The sequence below is a fragment of the Scyliorhinus canicula genome, chromosome 14 (assembly GCF_902713615.1).
Source record: "Scyliorhinus canicula chromosome 14, sScyCan1.1, whole genome shotgun sequence".
Taxonomy (NCBI): domain Eukaryota; kingdom Metazoa; phylum Chordata; class Chondrichthyes; order Carcharhiniformes; family Scyliorhinidae; genus Scyliorhinus; species Scyliorhinus canicula.
Window position 1 is genome coordinate 41,948,217 of NC_052159.1, and position 20,237 is coordinate 41,968,453.

Below are 20,237 nucleotides of genomic sequence, written 5' to 3' on the forward strand. Positions count from 1 at the left end.
CCTGGTAACGGCGCCGTTGCCGCTCCCTCCTATGAGGTATACCACAAGCCCGGTGGTGGCGGCTACCCTCAAGATTTGGGGGCAGTGGAGGCGACATAGGGGGGACGTGGGGGGCTCGATGGAGGCTCCGCTAAGGGGGAACCATCAGTTCGTCCCGGGGAACATTGATGGGGGGTTCCTGGGGTGGCACAGGGCGGGCATCAGAAAGCCGAGGGACCTGTTCATTGACGGGAGGTTTGCGAGCCTGGGAGAGTTGGAGGAGAAATTTGAGCTCCCCTCGGGGAACATGTTCAGGTACCTGCAGGTAAAGGCGTTTGCTAGGCGGCAGGTGGAGGGATTCCCTTTGCTGCCCGCGAGGGGGTGAGGGACAGGGTGCTTTCGGGGGTCTGGGTCAGGGAAGGGAAGGTATCTGATATCTATACGGTAATGCAGGAGGTAGAGGAGGCGTCAGTAGAGGAGCTAAAGGCTAAGTGGGAGGGGGAGCAGATCGAGGATGGGACATGGGGAGGGTTAACTCTTCCTCCTCATGTGCGCGGCTTAGCCTCATCCAATTCAAGGTGCTGCACCGGGCCCATATGTCCGGGACTAGGATGAGTAGGTTCTTTGGGGGCGAAGACAGGTGTGTCAGGTGTTCGGGGAGTCCAGCGAACCATGCCCATTTGTTCTGGGCATGCCCGGCACTGGAGGAGTTCTGGAAGGGGGTGGCGAGGGTGGTAGGATCCAGGGTCAAGCCAAGCTTGGGACTCGCAATTTTTGGGGTTGAGGTGGAGCCGGGAGTGCAGGAGGCGAGAGAGGCCGGTGTTTTGGCCTTCGCGTCCCTAGTAGCCCGGCGGAGGATCTTGCTACAGTGGAAGGATGAGAGACCCCCAAGCGTGGAGACCTGGATCAATGACATGGCGGGTTTTATTAAGCTGGAGAAGGTCAAATTCGCCCCGAGGGGATCGGTACAAGGGTTCTTTAGACGGTGGCAGCCTTTCCTCGACTTTCTGGCTCAACGATCGGGAACTAGGTCAGCAGCAGCAACCGGGGTGGTTGACTATGTTTATTTAATTTAATTTATTTTCAAGTTCTCTTGTTTACCGGGTTTGGGGGAGCTCGATATATGCGTTGTTACGGTCTTGGGGGTGTTATGCTTATTATGTTGTTTCTTACTGTTTGCGGTTATATATTCTGCCAAAAAATTTCAATTAAAAATTTATTTTTTTTATTTTTTTTTAAAAAAGAACACAAGTTTGGGGACACTGATAACAGCACCTCTGCTGTTCCCGCCGGCCCATTACTCCACAAGCCCGGTAGTAGTGGCGGCTCAGAATCTGGGGGCAGTGGAGAAAATAAAGGAGGAGCGCGGAGGCAGCATCAGTCTGGGCCCTGATTTATAACAACCACCGATTTGTCCCTGGAAGGCTGGATGGAGGGTTTCGGAGATGGCAGAGAGCAGGAATTGAGAGGTTGGGAGATCTTTTATAGACGGGAGCTTCCCTAGCTTGAAAGATTTGGAGGCGACATTTAAACTGCCGGCAGGGAATGGGTTTAGATATCTGCAGTTGCGGGATTTTCTGAGAAGGCAGATTCCGACCTTACTGCTTCCTGCCACCACGGGGGATACAGGACAGTGTAGTTTCCAGAACATGGGTGGGAGAGGGGAAAGTATCAGATATCTACAAAGAATTATGGAGTCGGAGGAAACTCAGAGAAAGGAACTAAAGGGCAAGTGGGAAGATGAGCTAGGGGGAAGAGATAGGGGCGGGTCTTTGGGTGGATGCCTTAAGCAGGACACTTCCTCATCATGTGCCAGGCTTAGCCTGGTACAATTTAAGGTAGCCCACCGGCACACATGACGGTGGCCCAAATGAGCAAGTTCTTTGGGGTAGAGGACAGGTGTGCGAGGGACACGGGAGGTCCAGCAAACCATGACCATATGTTTTAGGCATCCCAAAGCTGAGAGGGTTGTGACAGGTTTTGTTAAGGCCATGTCCACGATACTTAAAACGAGTGGTGCCGAGTCCAGAGGTGACGATCTTTGGAGTGTTGGAACAGCACGGAGTCCAGGGGGTGAGAGAGGCTGATGTCTTGGCCTTTTGCTCCCTGGTAGGCCGGAGATGGATACTGTTAATCTGGAGGGACTCTAAGCCCCCAAAATTAAGAGACCTGGGTAACATGGCTGGGTTTATCAGTCTCGAGAAAATAAAGTTCGCCATAAGAGGCTCAATGTTAGGGTTCGTCCGGAGGTGGCAGCCGTTCGTTGACTTTCCCCGGAGAAAATTACAATGTCTCCAATTCTAGATTGCCCACAAAAATGGAAAACATTCTCTCGGCATCTAATCTATTTAAACCCCCATGAATCTTGCAGGTTTCAATGAAATTTCAACCTTCTAAACCCTCCAACGAACATTGGAAAACCTGCTCAACCTTCCGCCACAAGACAACCCCTGATCACAGGAATCAACCCTCTCCGAACTGCCTCTAATGCAAATATATCCTCAAGAGCCAAGCTATACACAGTAATCCAGGTGTGGTCTCAATGCCCTGCACAGCTGGAGGAATACATTTTTTATTTTTATTTTTTTAAATTCATTTTACAGGATGTGGACATCACTGGTTAGGCCACTATGTATTGCCAATTTTCAACTGCCCTCGAGAAGGTGGTGGTGAGCTGCCTTCTTGAACTGCTGTGTGGTGAAGGTACACCCACTGTGCTATTCGGAAGAGTTCCAGGATTTTGACCCAGCCACAGTCAAGGATAGGCGATATGTTTCGAAGTCAGGATGATGAGTGATTTGGATGGGGAATTTGCAGGTGTTCTCAGGTATCTGTTGGTCTTGTCCTTCTGGGCAGTAGTGGTCATGGACAGCACCTTCCAAGCCCAAGCAGTTTTAGGGAGCTCCTGTGGAAGAGATGCCAATTAAGCGGGTTGCTTTGTCCTGGATGGTGTCAAGTTTGAGTGTTGTTGGAGCTGCACTCATTTCAGGCAAGTGGAGAGTATTTCATCACACTTGTGACTTGCGCCTTGTAGATGGTGGACAAGCTTTGGGGAATTGACTCGCCACAGGATTCCTAGCCTCAAAATCTGCTCTTGTAGCCACACTATTTAAATGGCTAGTTGTAGTAATCCACAGGAGGCAGGAGTTCCATCACCACACCAATATTTATTTACAATAATGATATTACAGGAGCAGCTCCAAACAGTGCTGCTAGCAGTCCAGTCAACTTAGACTGGCTCACAAAACCTACACAGGTGCTTATATGGGCCCCCTCAATGAGCTATCATTGAGGGAGCTCATACTCCAAATGGCCAACCAATAAAGCTAATTGGAGTTCATTACACTAGTCCAATTCAGTTTTTGGTCAATGGTAATCCCCAGGATGTAGATTGTGAGACAGAGATGGTAATGCCATTGAATGTCAAGCAGTAAGGTTTGATTCTCTCTTTTTGGTGATAGTCATTGCCTGGCATTTGTGCCGTAAATGTTGGTGTCAGCCCAAGCCTGGATATTTGTCCAGGTCTTGCTGAATTTGCATGTGGACTGCTTCAGTGTCTGAGGATTTGGGAATGGTTCTGAACATTGTGTAGTACTGCAGTTGTTAGTGAACATCCCCTCATTTGACCTTATCTTGGAAGGAAGGTCATTGGTGAAGCAACTGAAGTTGGTTGAGCCCAAGACACTACCCCGAGGGACTCCTGCAGTGATGTCCCGGGACTGAGATGACTGACCTCCAACAACCAAAACCATCTTCCTTTGTACAGGCATGACTCCAACAAACAGATTTCCAGCTCTCGATTCCCAATGACCTCGGTTTTACTAAGGCTCCTTGATGCCATACTCATCAGATGCCGTCTTCATGTCAAGAGCAGTCACTCTCACCTCACCTTTGGCATTCAGCTCTTTGAACCAAGGGCGTATGAGGTCAGGAGCTAAGTGACCCTGGCAGAAACCGAACTGAGCATCAGTGGGAAGGCTATTGACAACTAAGTGCCGCTTGACAGCACTGTTGATGAGTCCTTCCACCACTTTGCTGATGATTGGGAATGTCGGAGATGGCGGTAATTGGCCGGGTTGGATTAGTCCTGCTTTTTGAGTTGGAGGGAGTGAATGTTGTGGAAGAGATGCCAATTGGGCAATTTTACACATTGCCAGGTAGATGCCAGGTCTTGTAGCTGCACTGGAACAGTTTGGTTAGGCTTCTTTGTATTTCTGGCAATTATGTGAATGCTTCAGCCTGGTCTTCTGCACAGATGTGCTGGCCGCTATCATTGAGGATGGTAATATTTGTGGGGCCTACTCCTTCAGTGAGCTGCTAATCGTCTACCAGAATTCATGACTGCATGGGCAGGACTGCAGAGCTTAGATCGGATCCGTTTGGTTGTGAGATGCCTCAGATCTGTCGATCACTTGCTGCTCATGTTGCTTTGCGTGCAAGTAACCGTGTTGTGGCTTCACCAGATTGACCCATCATTTTTTGGTGCGTCTTGTGCTGCCCCTGGCATGTCCCCTGCACTCTTCCATCAAGCCAGGTTTGATCTCCTAGCTTGGTGACAATGTAAGAGTGGAGGATATGCCTGGCCATGAAGTTACAGATTGTGGGGGGTAGAGTACAATTCTGCTGCTGCTGATGATGGCCCACAGTGCCTCTTGGATGCCCATCCTGGAGATGCCCGATCCATTCTGAATCTCTCCCATTTAGCATAATGGTAGTGTCACACATCACAATGGATGGTATCCACGCAACAGAATAGACGGTATCCTAAAAGTGAAGATGGGACTTTGTCTCCACCACAAGGACTGTGCGGTGGTCACTCCTACCAATACGGTCATGGACAGATGCATCCACAGCAGGCTGGTTGCGTAGGACGAGGTCAAGTAGGTTTTTTCTTCTTGTAGCTTCCCTCATCACCTGTTGGCAGTCCCAGTCTAGCATTTGTGTGTTTTAGGACTCGGCCAGAAGTGGTGCTACTGAGCCCTCTTGGTGATATGTGACCTGAAGCAATGAGACTTCATGCAGTTCAAGCTGATGTTGAGAACCCCAGGGCAACTCCCTCTGGCACTTGACATGGCAGACTGGTACAAAAACTAAAATCACATGGGATTCGGGTGGACTGGCTAGATGGGTACAGAAACTGGCTTGGTTATAGAAAACAGTAGCAGTGGACGGATGTTTTTTTTAAAGAATGGAGAACAGTAACTAGTGGTGTACCGCAGGGATCAGTACTGGGACCTGTTGTTTGTAGCATATATAAATGATCTGGAGGAAAATGCGAGTGGTCTGATTAGTATGTTTGCAGATGACACCAAGATTGGCAGAGTTGCTCATTGAGGATACAACAGGATATAGGTGGATTGGAGACTTGGGCACTGAAATGGTAGATGGAGTTTAATCCATTAATGCATTTTGGAGGATCAAATCTAGTTATCATTGTATTGTTAAATGGCAGAACCCTTCGGAACATTAACATACTGAGGGATCTGGGTGTACAGGTCCACAGTTCCCAGAAAGTGGCAACACAGATAGCCATGGTGATTAAGAAGGCATATGGCATGCCTGCATTCATAGAATTACAGCGCAGGAAGCCATTCAGCCCATCGAGTCTGCACCAGCCCTTGGAAAGAGCACCCTACGTATGCCCATGCCTCCATCCCATCCCCACAACCCCACCTAACCTTTTTGGACATGAAGGGCAATTTAGCATGGCCAATCCACCTAACCTGCACATCTTTGGACTGTGGGAGCACCCACAAGAAACTCACGCAGACACTGGGAGAACATACAGACTCCAGTGTCGCAAGCCAGGAATCAAACTGGGACCCTGGAGCTGTGAAGCGCTGGTCACCACATTATCATAAAGACGTAAAAGCTTTGGAGAATGCAAAGGAGGTTCACCGGGATGTTGCCCGGTCTCGAGGCTATTGGCTATGAGGAGAGGTTGAATAAACTAGGATTGTTTTCACTGGAAAGACTGAGGCTGAGGGGAGACCTGATAGAGATCTACAAAATTATGAGACGCAGAGATAGGGTGGATAGTCAGAGATTCTCTTCCCCCCCCCCCCCCCCCCCCCCCCCCACACACACAAGGTGGAAGTGTCAATTTCAAGGGGGTACAGGTTCAAGCTGAAGGGGGGGCAAGTTTAAGGGAGATGAGCAGGGTACGTTTTTCTTGCAGAGAATAGTGGGTGCCTGGAACACACTGCCAGAGGTGGTGGAAGCAGGCACATTAGCAACATTAAGAGGCATCTGGATGGACACATGAACAGGGAGGAAATAGAGGGATTCGGACGGAGTAAAGGCAAACGGTTTTGTTTTTAAGTTAGGACATCATGGTCAGCACAGGCTTGGAGGGCCAATGGACCTGTTCCTGTGCTCTACTTTCTTTGTACGGTGTACCACTGGGCATTAGCTGTGCTAGATCTGGACATACCCAGGGATGATGATATGGCCTGGGACGTTATCCGAAAGATAGGATTAAGCGAATCGGACAATATCAGGCGATTGTTAGCGAGTTTATGAGACAGCTCTCCCAATTTTGGCACAAGCCCCTAGATGTTAGAAAGGAGTACTTTGCAGGGTCAACAGGGCTGGATTTGCCATTGTCGTTCCAGTGCCTCGGTCGATGTTAGATGGTCCGACCTGTTTATTTTGTTTTTATTGACTTTGCAGTGGTTTGATACAAAGTGGCCCACTAGGCCATTTCAGAGGGCATTTAAGAGTCAACCACTTTGCTGTGGATCTGGGTCACATGTAGGCCAAACCTGGTAAGAATGGCATATTTCCTTATTAAAAGGTCATTAGTGAACCAGTTTTTTTTGTATAAACAGTCTCATGATCATCATTAGACTTTTAATTCCATATATTTATTGATTCAATTTCCACCACCTGCTGTGGCATGATTTGTACCCAGGTCCCCAGAGTATCATCTTGGGTCTCGATCAAGTGACAATACCACTGTCTTCCCAGATCACCTACATTTATACAAAACCTCCTTGTAATGAAGGCCACCATTCCAATGGTCTTCCAAATTACTTGCTGTATTTGCATGCTAACGTTTTGGGAAGAAAAATCCCTCGATACTGGAGCTTTCTGTGGTTCCTCTCCTTTAAAGTAATGTTCTATTTTTCTGTTATTCTCAACAAAATGCACAATCTGACATTTTCCACATATTCTCCATCTACCAAATTTTTGCCCACTCACGTGATCCTCACAGCTTGCCTTTTTTTTATAGCATCAGCAAATTTGGCTACAGTATGGTCTGTCCCTTCATCCAAATCATTAAGGTAGATTGTAAACAGCCGATCCCCGTGATCTTGTTAGTAGTTTGCCAGCATGAAAACGACCGATTTATTGACTCTTCTATCCATGATAATGTTCACTCGCAACACCAAGAGTACTGGTTTGTGTTTTCCATCTTCACAAGACACTTGTTTCCCCTCGAGGAATGGAAGGATGAGCAAGTTCATGTTGAACCATGACATGATCCCTCCTTTCATGGCCAACATGTTTTCACCAGCCTTGAACCCAGAAATTGTGACCAAGAGAAAAGGGGCACTACCTACTAAGGTATAAGAGCTCCTATGCCTCATGTGTTTTATGTGACATCTTATCAAATGCCTTTTGAAAATCCAAATACACTCCATCTATGGTTCTCCTTTGCGCACCTGGCTTGTTACATCTCAAAGAACTAACATATTTGTCAAACATGATATTCCTTTCATAAAACCATACTGACTTTGCCTAATTATATTTTGATTTTATAAATGTACTGTCACTACTTAGTGAATTTCACCATTTTCCCCAATGACACCTGCTGGGCCAACCGGCCTATATTTCCTGCTTGGCCAACCGGCCTATATTTCCTGCTTGGCCAACCGGCCTATATTTCCTGCTTTCTCCCCCTCTCCTTTTTTGAAGAATTGATTAAATTTTCAGCTTTCCAGTCAGCCGGGACCTTGGGTTATAATCTTCTAAAATGCCCTAGATTTTGAAAGATTATAATCGACATATCTGCTATCTCTGCAGTTATTCTTTTTTAAGATCCCAAAACCCAGACCATCAGCCCCTGGATTTCAACTATTCTTTGAATGCTTTGATAATTAATACCTGTTCAAACCCTCTGCCATTTCCTGTATTATTTCCAAGTCTCATTCTTTAAGGGATTTACATTTATTTCTGTTACTCAATGGGACAAATGGCCTCCTACTGCACTCTAGGGATTCTATTCTATTCCTTTCGACTTAGCGAGTCTGCACCGACCCTCTGAACAGCACACTCCCCTGCCCAATCCCAGTAACCCCATCTAACCTTTGGGCACTAAGTGGAATTTTAGCATAGTCAATCCACCTAACCTGCACATCTTTGGACTGTGGGAAGAAACCAGAGCAGCCAGAGAAAACCCACACAAACACGGGGAGAAAGTGAAAATTCCACACAGACATTCACCCAAGGCCAGAATCTAATGCGGGTCCTGGTGCTGTGAGGCAGCAGTGTGCCACCATGCCACCCTCACTTTGTTTAGATGTTGCCATCTTTAACTTCCACACCTAGCTTCAAACGGTGCATCCTTCTCAGAGTTCATCTTTCTCCATGGAATAGATCTTTGTTGAGAGTTCTGAACAATCTCCTAAAGTGTCCACCACTGTCTATCTACTGTTCTACTTTTTAAACCTATCGGCATTTTCTCAGTTCCATTCCCTTGTAATTTCCTTTATTTAAGTTTACGGTACTAGTTTCAGACCCAAGTTGCTCACCCCTGAACTGAAAGTAAAATTTTATCATACCATGATCAATTGCTATCGATCCTTTGAGATCCATTTAATTAATCCTATTTCATCACATATTACCAGGTTTAAAATAATATGTTCCCTGGTTAGTTCCAGAATGTACCGTTCAAAGAAAAGCCCCAAATACACTATGAACTCATCATGAAGGTTACCCTTGCTAATTTGATTCATCCAAATCTCAAAAGTTTAAAGTCAGCCATGATTATTGGAGTAACTTTCTTAAAAGTTCCCATTATGTTTTCATTTATAAAGCATTGTAAGTATAACTGCCGTTACAGGACCTAGAAATGAACCCCTTCCAGGTGACTCTCCCTCTTGCTATTTCTTATTTCCACCCAAACTGATTCTATATCTCAATTTTCCTAGCCAACATTACTGCTCACTATTGTGTTCATCTACATTAATTGTGTAGATCACAAGACGACATTTGACAGCATTGGCCAAAACACACTTGTGGAAGTTCAAGGCAAGCTATAGCATTCCAGGGAAAATAGTCTCCCTAGTGAAGAATCCCCAGGATGGAATGAGCTTAGAGTCTTGCACAGAGAAGCACTCTGATAAATTCAATATGTAAACTAGCATGAGACAATGTCACCATTCCTATTTTTTTTTGCAATTGATTGGATTTCGAAGCAAACATCAGAAGACATGACATACAATTGACCCTCAGAACAGCTGGAAGATTTAGACTTTTGTGGATGAATTGCCTTTATTATCCCACTAAAACTTAAATGCAAAATAAAACTCGTCACTTCACATAAATGTCAGCCAAAAGTTGGCCTCAACATCAATAGAGAGAAAACAAAGCTAATGCGAATAAACACTAGGAATAACACTGATAAGGGACACCAAGCTGGGTGAAATATGCCTTTTATCTATCTGGGTAGTGTCATACAAACGAGGATGTAAAAATCTGAAATGGGAAGCCTCCAACAATATTCAATACTCTCTCCAACATCTGGAAGTCAAGAGAGATCACCAAGGCCACAAAGCTAAAGATCGTCAGCTCCAACATAGTCGGTTCTCCATTATAGCTCTGAAATATGAAGGTTCACAAAAACAATGTTGATGAAAATCCAATCTTTCATCAACAGATGTCTCAGAAGGATTCTTGGCCAAGTATCTTCAATAACATTAGGCTTTGGGAAGAGACAAACAAGATCCAATGGTCCTTCAAAGGCACATATGGTCACTTTGCAACCATGTCGCTGTGATGATTAATTTCTATTTATGCTAACAATTTTCCCCATCTTGCTACAAATTCAGATAAAGAGCGTTTAACCATATTCTTACTGTGATGCTTTTTGACTAACGATAGAAATGTTATTCAAGTATGACATAATCCCGGAAATTTGGTAGTATGCACAGCTGGGGTCAGGTGAGGACAGATAAAAAGCCATCAAAATATAGCAAATTTGTATACTGAGGCTTATATTTAGAGAGACTGAAGACAAAAGCTGAAACCATTGTGACAACTCTGAACAATGTTTAAGCAACTTCTGGAATAGTGCAACCTCCCTACAAAGATTAAAAATGTATTGGCCCTGTATTGGAGAAATAGAAATGCAGATTACCAGGGGACACCATGATCTATGTTACACAAAAAGGCTGGAACAACTATATTCTCTCAATTCATCATGACAGGAGAGAGAAAGATATTCTAGAGATGTTAAATAATGAAAACAAGTCAAGATCATTTTCGTAGTAGTTGAATCAAAGACAAGGGTGTCATGGGTACGAGATTCTCTCGGGAAAAATTTAAATAAATCTAATCATGTAAAGATTTATCAGGATGGAGTGCTATAACAGACACAATTGATGTTAGCTGTTTATTGCATTCAAAAAAAGGTGCTAATACTTCAAAAATGGTAGAAAGATTGCATAAAAGTAGGCTCTGAAGGCACATTTCAGTTAAAAGGGTCCATGCCAAAGGGCACCTACGCTAATTTTCTTTTTACATAACATGACCTGCAAATTAGGTCCAAAGACACGCAGGTTAGGTAGGTAGATTAGCCATGCTAAAATTGCCCTTAGTGACCAAAACGTTTAGGTGGGATTACTGGGTTATGGGGATAGGGTGGAAGTGAGGGCTTACATGGCCTCCTTCTGCATTGTATGTTCTATGTTCTAAGTAAATTTGAACAACATCAATAAAAAAGTTACAAGTCACTATTTTGTGCATAATTCTTCTGTGGTCAGAATAAGCCTATGTATTTAATCAATTATCAATATTCGGAATGGTTGATTCCTTAAGGCGTACTGTACCACTCACCTCAAGCAAGTAGAAATATCTGTTAAACTGTGCACTTTTTGTGTCTTCTAATCCCTTAAGCTGTCTTGTTATGAACATGAAAATATCCTAAGCAGAATAAAATTGAATGTTTACAGTATTTCAAAGTGTTTTAACAAATGCAAAAAAACAAGGACTTCATATTCAGAGTGCAAGACAAAAATGGATCAATACATTGGGGGGGGGGGGGGGGGGAGAAAGGGGGAAGAGAGACAATATTGTTTTAAAAGGTAGACTTAAAATGCAGAGAGTTGAAAAGCTACCTTAAGTTTATCTGGTGATGTATAAGGTGCCTCTGGGGCATAGATTCTAAAAATATCAGCAAGGCAGCAGGCAACCAGCAGACGCACATCCTTGTCAGGATGCTTCAGGAAAAAATCAGAAGCAAGATGCAATGCCAGATTGAGATAGAGTTCCTTCTCATCCTCCGAATCTTGATCCATATCCATAAAGGTTTTCACAACCATCTATAAAAAACATGAGATACAGTTACTCAAGTCAATTTTAAGATTTCAATTGAGCACAGGTAGTTCAGCAATTACATACTATAAAATAATACACATTTCAAGACAAATATTTGATCAAATTCTCCTTGAGTGAATAAATGGCCTTCTTTTATAATACTGTAAAAAAAAGTTTATTTGCAACCCATATCTACTTAGATGGTAAAGTAAAGCAAACTGTAAACCAAAGCAGCTTCTTCTGATTCCCTTGTGTGATACATTTGCTCTACCAAACACCTCCTAGCCAAAACTAGAATTTAGAATATCAGCAGCAAAGAGGACAGGCACAGGTTAAAACTCAGACCCCAAAAAAGTCTCAAAAGGCATGACTGCTGGGGTTCCAACAGATTTCTCCATTCCCCAATTCTTTTGCACTATATAGTTAATGTAACTGAATCTGATTGTATTTGCAGCTCTCTCCCTCAGATTGAACACAAAATAACAAAGTGATGACCATCATTCTTCTTACCTTTTGGCTGTGTAAAAGTAGGTATCATCTCGGGAAAAAATGACCATAACAAATTTTATTAAAGCAGTTATTGAAAAGTTTGGAATATTTTGTCCATGATGCTTGTATTGTGATGAACCATGTACTTTGGGAAAAGCCTGCATTTTTTTGTTTCATCTCTCTTCAAGATCAAAGTGGGCTGGGAGTATTCGGAAAGAAGGAAACTATTGGTGCGTCAAGAAATACCTAGGTGAGTCAAGGCTGCCATGGGGATCAATAGCCAAGACACAATGGATAAATAGAAAGCTAACTGCAGTGGGGTTAGATTAGCCAGTGCTGTCTGACTGGCAGATCAGAATATGTGCAAAGAGGAAATAAAGAACATTCTTAAATGGGACAGATTTCCGTTTGGAGAGTCTTCAGACAGACCCTAGTGTTGGAGCAGATGACCAAGAATGGATCAGAGCCTGTTAAAAAAACATTTTATGCAGTTGGAAAGGGCGGAGACCTGAAGACATGCTGGGGAACGGATCATGAATTGGACAAGACCCATTGCTGCTGTTTCAGAGATGCCAGAGTCCAACATATTATTTAAAGAGTTCAGAGAAATGAGTCTACGCCAACAGGACTGTCATGTCCGATTGAGAAAAGTCTCACTAACATGCGCCTGGTCGGTGTTAAGCATGTCTGGGAATGTCAAATAAATCGGAATGCAACTAGAGGTTGAAACAATGGAGTTGGAAGCGAGAGATCCTACATAATACAGGCAGGGTTGAAAAGACTTTTGAGACTGTATGTGGTCCTGCATTTGAGTGAGATGTAATGAGAACAACTATGCGAGTAGCAGCTTTGATGCATCAACGATTTAAAATGAAATTTATCTTTTGTTTCAAATATTCTTCACCTGTTCATGAATGTTTGCATTATGTGGACTTTAGTTGGAAGTTTTAAAAAGTAGTGAAAGTTTGTCCATCGATTCTGTTTCCGGTGTCTCCTTGAGTATTCCTTTCTTTTAAAAAAGGTACATCTCTACAGGGATCATTCATTAACAGTACTGTAATTAATGCAGCATGGTAGCACAGTGGTTAGCACTGTTGCTTCACAGCACCAAGGTCCCAGGTTCAATTCCTGGCTTGGGTCACTGTCTGTGCAGAGTCTGCACAAGTTTCCTCTGGGTGCTCATGTTTCCTCCCACAAGTCCCAAAAAAAAATGTGCTTATTGGGTGAATTGGACATTCTGAATTCTCCCTCAGATGTCGGAGTGGGCGGACTATGGGATTTTCACAGCAACTTCATTGCAGTGTTAATGTAAGCCTACCGGTGACAATAAAAATTATTAAATACTTCTACCACCCATTTTGACCCCAGTTACAGGTATACAGCAGCACGTTGGGATATAGACAGAAGAAGAAGTGAACAAAAATTCTAGCAGTGTTTAAAAAAACATCAAGTAACAACCTCAATTTACTTTTTGATAAGCCCACTGAATTAGCTTCCACCAGTGATCTTCACATTGGAAGGATAAGTTGTCATCTTTTTTCAATATTGTAAATGGCTACCTACACTTTCCGTTTCTCTTTTTCACTTTCCTCCTTCAAGACATTTCTAAAAACCTTCTTCTTTGACCAAGCATTACATATGGGTCTTCCTGTGAAGCATCGTAGAACAAAAGGACAAAGAACAATACAACACAGGAACAGGCCCTTCGGCCCTCCAAACCTGCACCGATCACGAGTCCCATCTGGACCAACCTCCTGCATCCTTCTATACCCCACCTGTTCATGTGCCTATCCAGATAAGTCTTAAAAGGTCACTAACGTATCTGCCTCAACCACCTCACTTTGCAGCACATTCCAGGCCACCTCCACTTCTTCAGGGCACCATGTATTGCAACAAAAAGGGAGAGGACAGGTTTTTTTCTACATCGAACACCTGACTATAGCAGTATTAAAGTTGGTTAGCAATTCTATTCTTTTAACATTAAATTTTGAGAAATGAAAATCCATTGTTAGAGACCTCCCTTTTGATTTCTCTTTGTTCCCATTTGTTGTTTTACTCCATTATTTTATAGTCCTGGGATCAATGTACCTTTCAGCAGAGGATTCAAGCTAAAGCAGTCTGCTTGTCAGGACAGCATGTTAGAGGTTTTGTATTTTGGAGAGGAGAAAACAGACTCGTCGACACAGAGGGAATCTGAAGGACCAGCTTTAGAGCATGACAAACATGACAATTCCTACTTTGACCATTTTTCTTATTTCAGTGTATGATGACACTTGATAGAAAAGATATAAACATACGAATTAGGAGGAGTAGACCATTCAGCCCCATAAGCCTGTTCCACCACTCAATAAGATCGCAGCTGATTGAAGTATTCACTGTCCTTCCTGCCCCTATAACCCTTTGACTCCCTTGTCAATCAAGAATCCATCTAATTCAAATTTTAAAATATGCAATGGCCCTGTTCCACCACTCTGAGTTCAATAGACTCAGAACCCATTTTCCCTCAAAAAGATAACTCCCCTTCCCAGGAATCAGTTCAGTGAACCTTCTCAGAGCTAACTAATGTAATTATGTCCTTTCTTAAATATGACTACCAAAACTGCACACAGTACGCTAGATGTGGTCTCACCAATACCCCCACACAACTGAACATGCCTACTTTTATATGCCATTCCCCTTGCAATTAACATTCCATTTGCCTTCCTAATCACTTGTTGTACCTGCATACTAACTGGTGATTAAACAGGTAAAATTGAAATAAATCCTTCAACTGCAGATATAAAGTTCTGAACATTCCTGAACAAAGCCCCTTCACGGTCCAGATTGATGTAGCTCATATACACCACCTGAACAACTTAATGGGATGCTTGCCTTTTTAAAAAAATAAAACGGCTATAGGTCATTAATTTAGTTCACAGAGTCAAAGAATGGTTACAAGAGGAACAATTTTGGCTCGTCCTGACCATGCCAATCCAGAGCTAATTGCCCAGTCCCACTCTCCCACCTTTTTCCCTGCAAATTTTCCTCTCTTCAGATAATTGTACAATTCTCTTTTGAAAGCCAGGATGAAAATCTGCCTCCATCAGCAGTGCATTCCAAATCCTACCACTGTGTAGATCTTTCCTCATGTCACAATTTTGCCAACGACCTCAAACTGGTGATCTCTGGTTCTTGATCCTTTTGGAAGACGTAATAGTTTCTCCCATATACTCTGTCCAAACCCATTATGATTAAACACCTCCATCAGATCTCCTTTCAAGTTTCTCTTCTGGAAGAGAACAACTCAACTTCTCCAATCTATCCATGTAACTGAAGTTCCTCACTCTGGAATCATTTTCATGAATCTTTTATGCACCCTTCCCAATGCCTTCTGAACATTTCCAAAATATGGTGCCCACAATTGGACACATTACTTCAGCTGAGGTTGAACCAGTGTTTCTGTAGTTTAATCATAACTTCATTGCTCTATTCCTACATATAAAGCCCAGGATCCCACATACTTTCTGAAATTGCCTTGCCACCTTCAATGATTTGTGCACATATACCCCCAGGTCTCTTCTTCCACCCCCTCATTGGAACTGGATCTTTTGTTTCATTATGGCGATATTGTCATTGTTCTTCCAAAATTTGACCGAATGCCAACAATTTGTTCAACCTCCTCAGAGTAAAGGGAATTTTTATTTTTAAATTGGCACCCTTCACGACTTCAGCATATCCCAAATCCATTCAGTCAGTGGATTACTTTGGGCACCCGACCACCGCAATAATGTAGGGAGATTAAAATGTAAATATCTAGCCCCTTAAGACTCCTCAATTCCACCAATCATTCATGGTTGATCAGTTTCATTGTTTCCATCATCACTCGAAATCCTTAACAACAAAAAACTTTTGGCATCAGTCTTAACGTGAGCAAATTCATGAATCATACAGTCTGATACCCAACTTAAAAGTCACCGCATAGAGATCTGCATTTTATAGAATGTTGCACAACGGCAATGTGACAACTTGCCTTTCGAGCAATTTCAATCATTTAATTTACAGATGTAAACTATTCAATATTATATCATTCTGACTTTATTACAGGATTGAGATTGTACCATAATTTCCTTTTGTTCAAACCAAATTAAATATTGATGATCCCAGCTGATATTATAACTGTACAGAAAGATCCCAGAATGCAACTCTGGCTCAAAACGACCACAACTTCATTAAAAATGGAAAGTAGGATTCTTATACAATACTCCCTCGCTCTCTTTCTCCTCCCCATCCCCAGTTTAACAATTACACTACAAAATAAATTTTAATCTACAATAGTCTCATTAATACAAAGTCCCTTTAAAGCACACAAGATGACTGTGGGCAAATGAACCCCAAGTGGGGGTCTTCTCAGAATCACCCCAGATGGTGGTCACGAGAGTTTCCAAACTCCATTCCCAAAAACTAGCTGCTCTTCAGATCTCTGCCCTTGTTTTCTTAACAATTTCTCCAGTTTGTTTTTTCTTACATCAAAGCAGAGAGAGATGTTTCTTCTCACAGTAAAGCAGAGAGAGACATTTCCTCTCTCGCCTTCTAAATCAACTGCTTCGAGCAGAACAGAGAGCGGTCTTCTCTCCCTATTACCTCAAACTGCAATCCAATTAGCTAAACTAAACCTGAAAAGCTTCGCAACCTTAAAAGGCGCGAGTTGCTAAGCAACCACTGCTGGTTAATTTACTCTTTACACTCTAGCCTTATCCAAGCACAATAGAAACACATGTGGAATTGAACCAAACCCACACATTCAGCATGAATGTTGCCTTGTTTACACAGAGTGCTGTCTTGTTGCATCAGAGTGCCGCTGAAAGTTTGGTGAAACAGGAAGGAGCGGAGACAGCTGGGCTTGTGAGAGATACCTCCACTCACGCAGTGGGCTGCGTTTGAAAAGCAATCCAAGAGTGACATCACAGGAAAATGGTACGTTCAATGCCTGGTGAGTTAACTGCTACTTGTTATCACCTATTCGAAGTCGCTTTCAGATTAAAAAAGGTAAGGAGAAAAACCGATTACAAAAAGGAAAAAGATGGAGGGCCAGGCGACATATTGTACTTGCATGATGTGGGAGCTGGTGGACCCCAATGTGGTTCCTAATGAACACATCTGTAACAAGTGTTGGTTGCTCGAGCAAATTTGGCTCAGAATTGATGAGCTAGAGTCTGAGCTTCGGAAGTTCCAACACATCAGAGACAAGGACAGTTACCTGGATGCGGTGTTTTTGGAGGCAGGCACGCATCTTAGATTAACTACCTTCAATTCGGTCAGTGGTCGGGGGAGAAGGGCATTACTACGAGTGAGGCAGAGTAGAACAGGAGCTTCAGCCCTTATCCAACAGGTTACAGATTCTTGCTCCCCAAGTGAAGAGCAGGACTGTAGAAAAGACGAGCAAACTGATCACAGAACCGTGGTACAGGGAGCCAGCCATTCAAGTTGGGGGCAGGGGAGGGAAACGTGAAATATAGTCACAATCAGGGATAGTATAGTTAGGAGCATAGACACTACGACTGGGATTGAGAGTCCCAAAGGTTGCCTACCTGGTATTAGGGTTTGGGATATCGCATCTGGGCTCAGAGGAACTGGTGAGTGGAAGGGGAAAGATCCTGTTGTTGTGGCTCACGTAGGTACCAACAACATACATAGAAGATAGAAGTTCTGCTGAGGGAATATGGGCTATAGGGCTAAATTAAAAAGCAGAATCAATAAAAGGTAATAACCTCTGGATTACTACCCGAGCCACAAGCTAATTGGCACAGGGTCAATAAGATTAAAAAGAGGTAAATGCGTGGTTACAGTTAGTGTGGGAGAAATGGGTTCGAGTTCATGGGACATTGGGAGCCGTTCCAATGAGACAGTCTTCACCTGAATCACACTGAGACCAGAGTCCTGGCAAATCGCATAATTGGTCTGTATATAAGGATTTAAACTAGATAGTGGCGATGGGCGAAGGAGGAAAAGAAGAGGGTTCAGTTGCATGGAAAATCAACGTTAAAAGGAGAAGGTAAGAGTGCAGATTAGTGATGAGGCAGATTGTGACCAGAAAATAAAAGAAAGTGACAGAACGTGTGAATGTCACATTGTACCCAGGAATCATACAAGAGTCGGGAAATTTGATAATAGAACAAACTTAAAGGCTTTGCGGCTGAATGCATAAAACACTTCAGAACAGAATTATGAGAAGTCCTTTATGGGAGTAATCTATTGGTCCCCAAATAGCACAAATAGTGACAAAGGGATATGATTTGGTGATGATTACTGACATGGTTACAAGGGGACCAAGTCTGAGAGTTGAATATCCAAGGGTATTCAGTATTTCGGAAGGATAGACAGAAAGAAAACAAGGTGGTGTAGCTTTGCTAGTAAAGTACGGGATTGGTGCTGTAACAAAAAATTATATAGGCACTGCAGATGATATGGCATTAGTCTGGAGTAAGGAACACTTGTGAATTTTCGTTGGGACTCAAGATTTCCATTTTAATTCTGTACTTTTCGCAGTTATAATTCATTGCTAGGGCCTACATCAATTTTAAAAAGGCAGGGGCAGAAGATGCTGACATCAGCAGTGATATGACAATTTGGCTGACAGCCAATCGGCTACTTTCATTGCTGGGACTAAGCAGATTCGCCATGCAGATTTGGTCCAGTCCGGATTATATTGTAGCCTGTCTGCTGTTGCTTTCAGTTTTGTTTTACAAACCAACCGACGATACAACATCTTGCCTTCTAAAGGGATCACTGCCTTGAAGGTCATCAACCCCAGCAGCGAAGATCCTCAAATCTCTTTTACCTCTAAATCCCAGTTATTTTTTTGAACCTTCCTGCCACCCCCCACTTTTTGTGTCTGTCCTGCATGTACGGGTGGAGGGTAGGTTTTGGGAATAGGTAGACAAATAAGCCATTGTATCAGGATTTCCATTATAGGTTAATCTTTTACTCTTGTTATAAATAAACAGTTTGTCAATGTTTTACTTCTAAAACTGGTGCCTGTAACTCATTGGAGCAATCAAGGGTTAGGATTTTAGGAAAGCATATAAATTATTGGTTAATTCCCTTATGTTGGAACTCTGGGGTCTGTGGGGCTGGAACTGACTGCTCACTTGCCCAGAGTGCCGTAACATAGAATATAGAACATAGAATAGTACAGCACAGAACAGGCCCCTCGGCCCTCGATGTTGTGCCGAGCAATGATCACCCTACTCAAACCCACGTATCCACCCTATACCCGTAACCCAACAACCCCCCACCCCCTTAACCTTACTTTTAAGGACACTACAGGCAATTTAGCATGGCCAATCCACCTAACCCGCACATCTTTGGACTGTGGGAGGAAACCGGAGCACCCGGAGGAAACCCACGCACACACGGGGAGGACGTGCAGACTCCGCACAGACAGTGACCCAGCCGGGAATCGAACCTGGGACCCTGGAGCCGTGAAGCATTTATGCTAACCACCATGCTACCGTGCTGCCCACTTGTAACATTGGGTACAACTAAGAAATAGTGAAGGAAAGAAGTCCCTGGTGGGAATAATCTTTAGGTCCCCAAACAGTCGTTGGGCACGGTATAAACCAAGAAATATCAGGAGCATAACAATCATGGATGACATTAATAGATAATTAGAATTAATCAAATTAGCAACGGTGGGCAGAACAGTGGCTAGCACTGCTGCCTCACAGCACTGAGGTCCCAGGTTTGATCCCGGCTCTGGGTCACTGTCCATGTGGAGTTTGCACATTCTCCATGTTTGTATGGGTTTCGCCCTCACAACCCGAAAGTGTGATGGGTAAGTGGATTGGCCACGCTAAATTGCCCCTGAAATTGGAAAAAATGAATTGGGCACTCTAAATTTATATTTTTTTTAAATTAGCAAAGGTAGTCTCGAGGGTAAGTTCATTGAATATTTTAAAGATGGTTTCTTGGAACAATATGTTGTGGAACCAACCAGGGAACAGGCTATTATCAATTTGGTATGGTGTAATGGGAGGGGGGAAATTAATGAATGATTTCTGTGAAGGAGCGTCGAGGGAAGACTGATCGTAGCACGTGGAGTCCCACACTAGCATTCTGGAGTTAAACAAAAGTAATTTTTTAAAAAACGATAAATTAAGAAAACTACCGCAAAATACAAGATAAACGGACAGCAAACATTTCTGTAAGTATATAAAATGGAAGACAGTAGATAAAGTAAATGCTAGCCC

The 20,237-nt window shown here is 43.3% G+C and overlaps 1 protein-coding gene across 6 annotated transcripts in view; it reads right to left on the reverse strand.

Moving 5' to 3' along the window:
- Positions 1-20,237, reverse strand: part of pds5b (PDS5 cohesin associated factor B) — a 251,107-nt gene that overhangs the window by 181,045 nt on the left and 49,825 nt on the right. For all 6 annotated transcript variants that reach the window (XR_005463248.1, XR_005463249.1, XM_038818808.1 and 3 more), the window contains 2 exons: positions 11,322-11,525; positions 11,041-11,127 (listed from right to left, as the gene is read on the reverse strand). Coding sequence is in view for 4 of the 6 variants with exons in the window: in XM_038818808.1 (XP_038674736.1) it covers positions 11,041-11,127; positions 11,322-11,525 (291 nt within the window). In the remaining 2 variants the exon portion in view is untranslated. The remainder of the gene's footprint in view (positions 1-11,040; positions 11,128-11,321; positions 11,526-20,237) is intronic.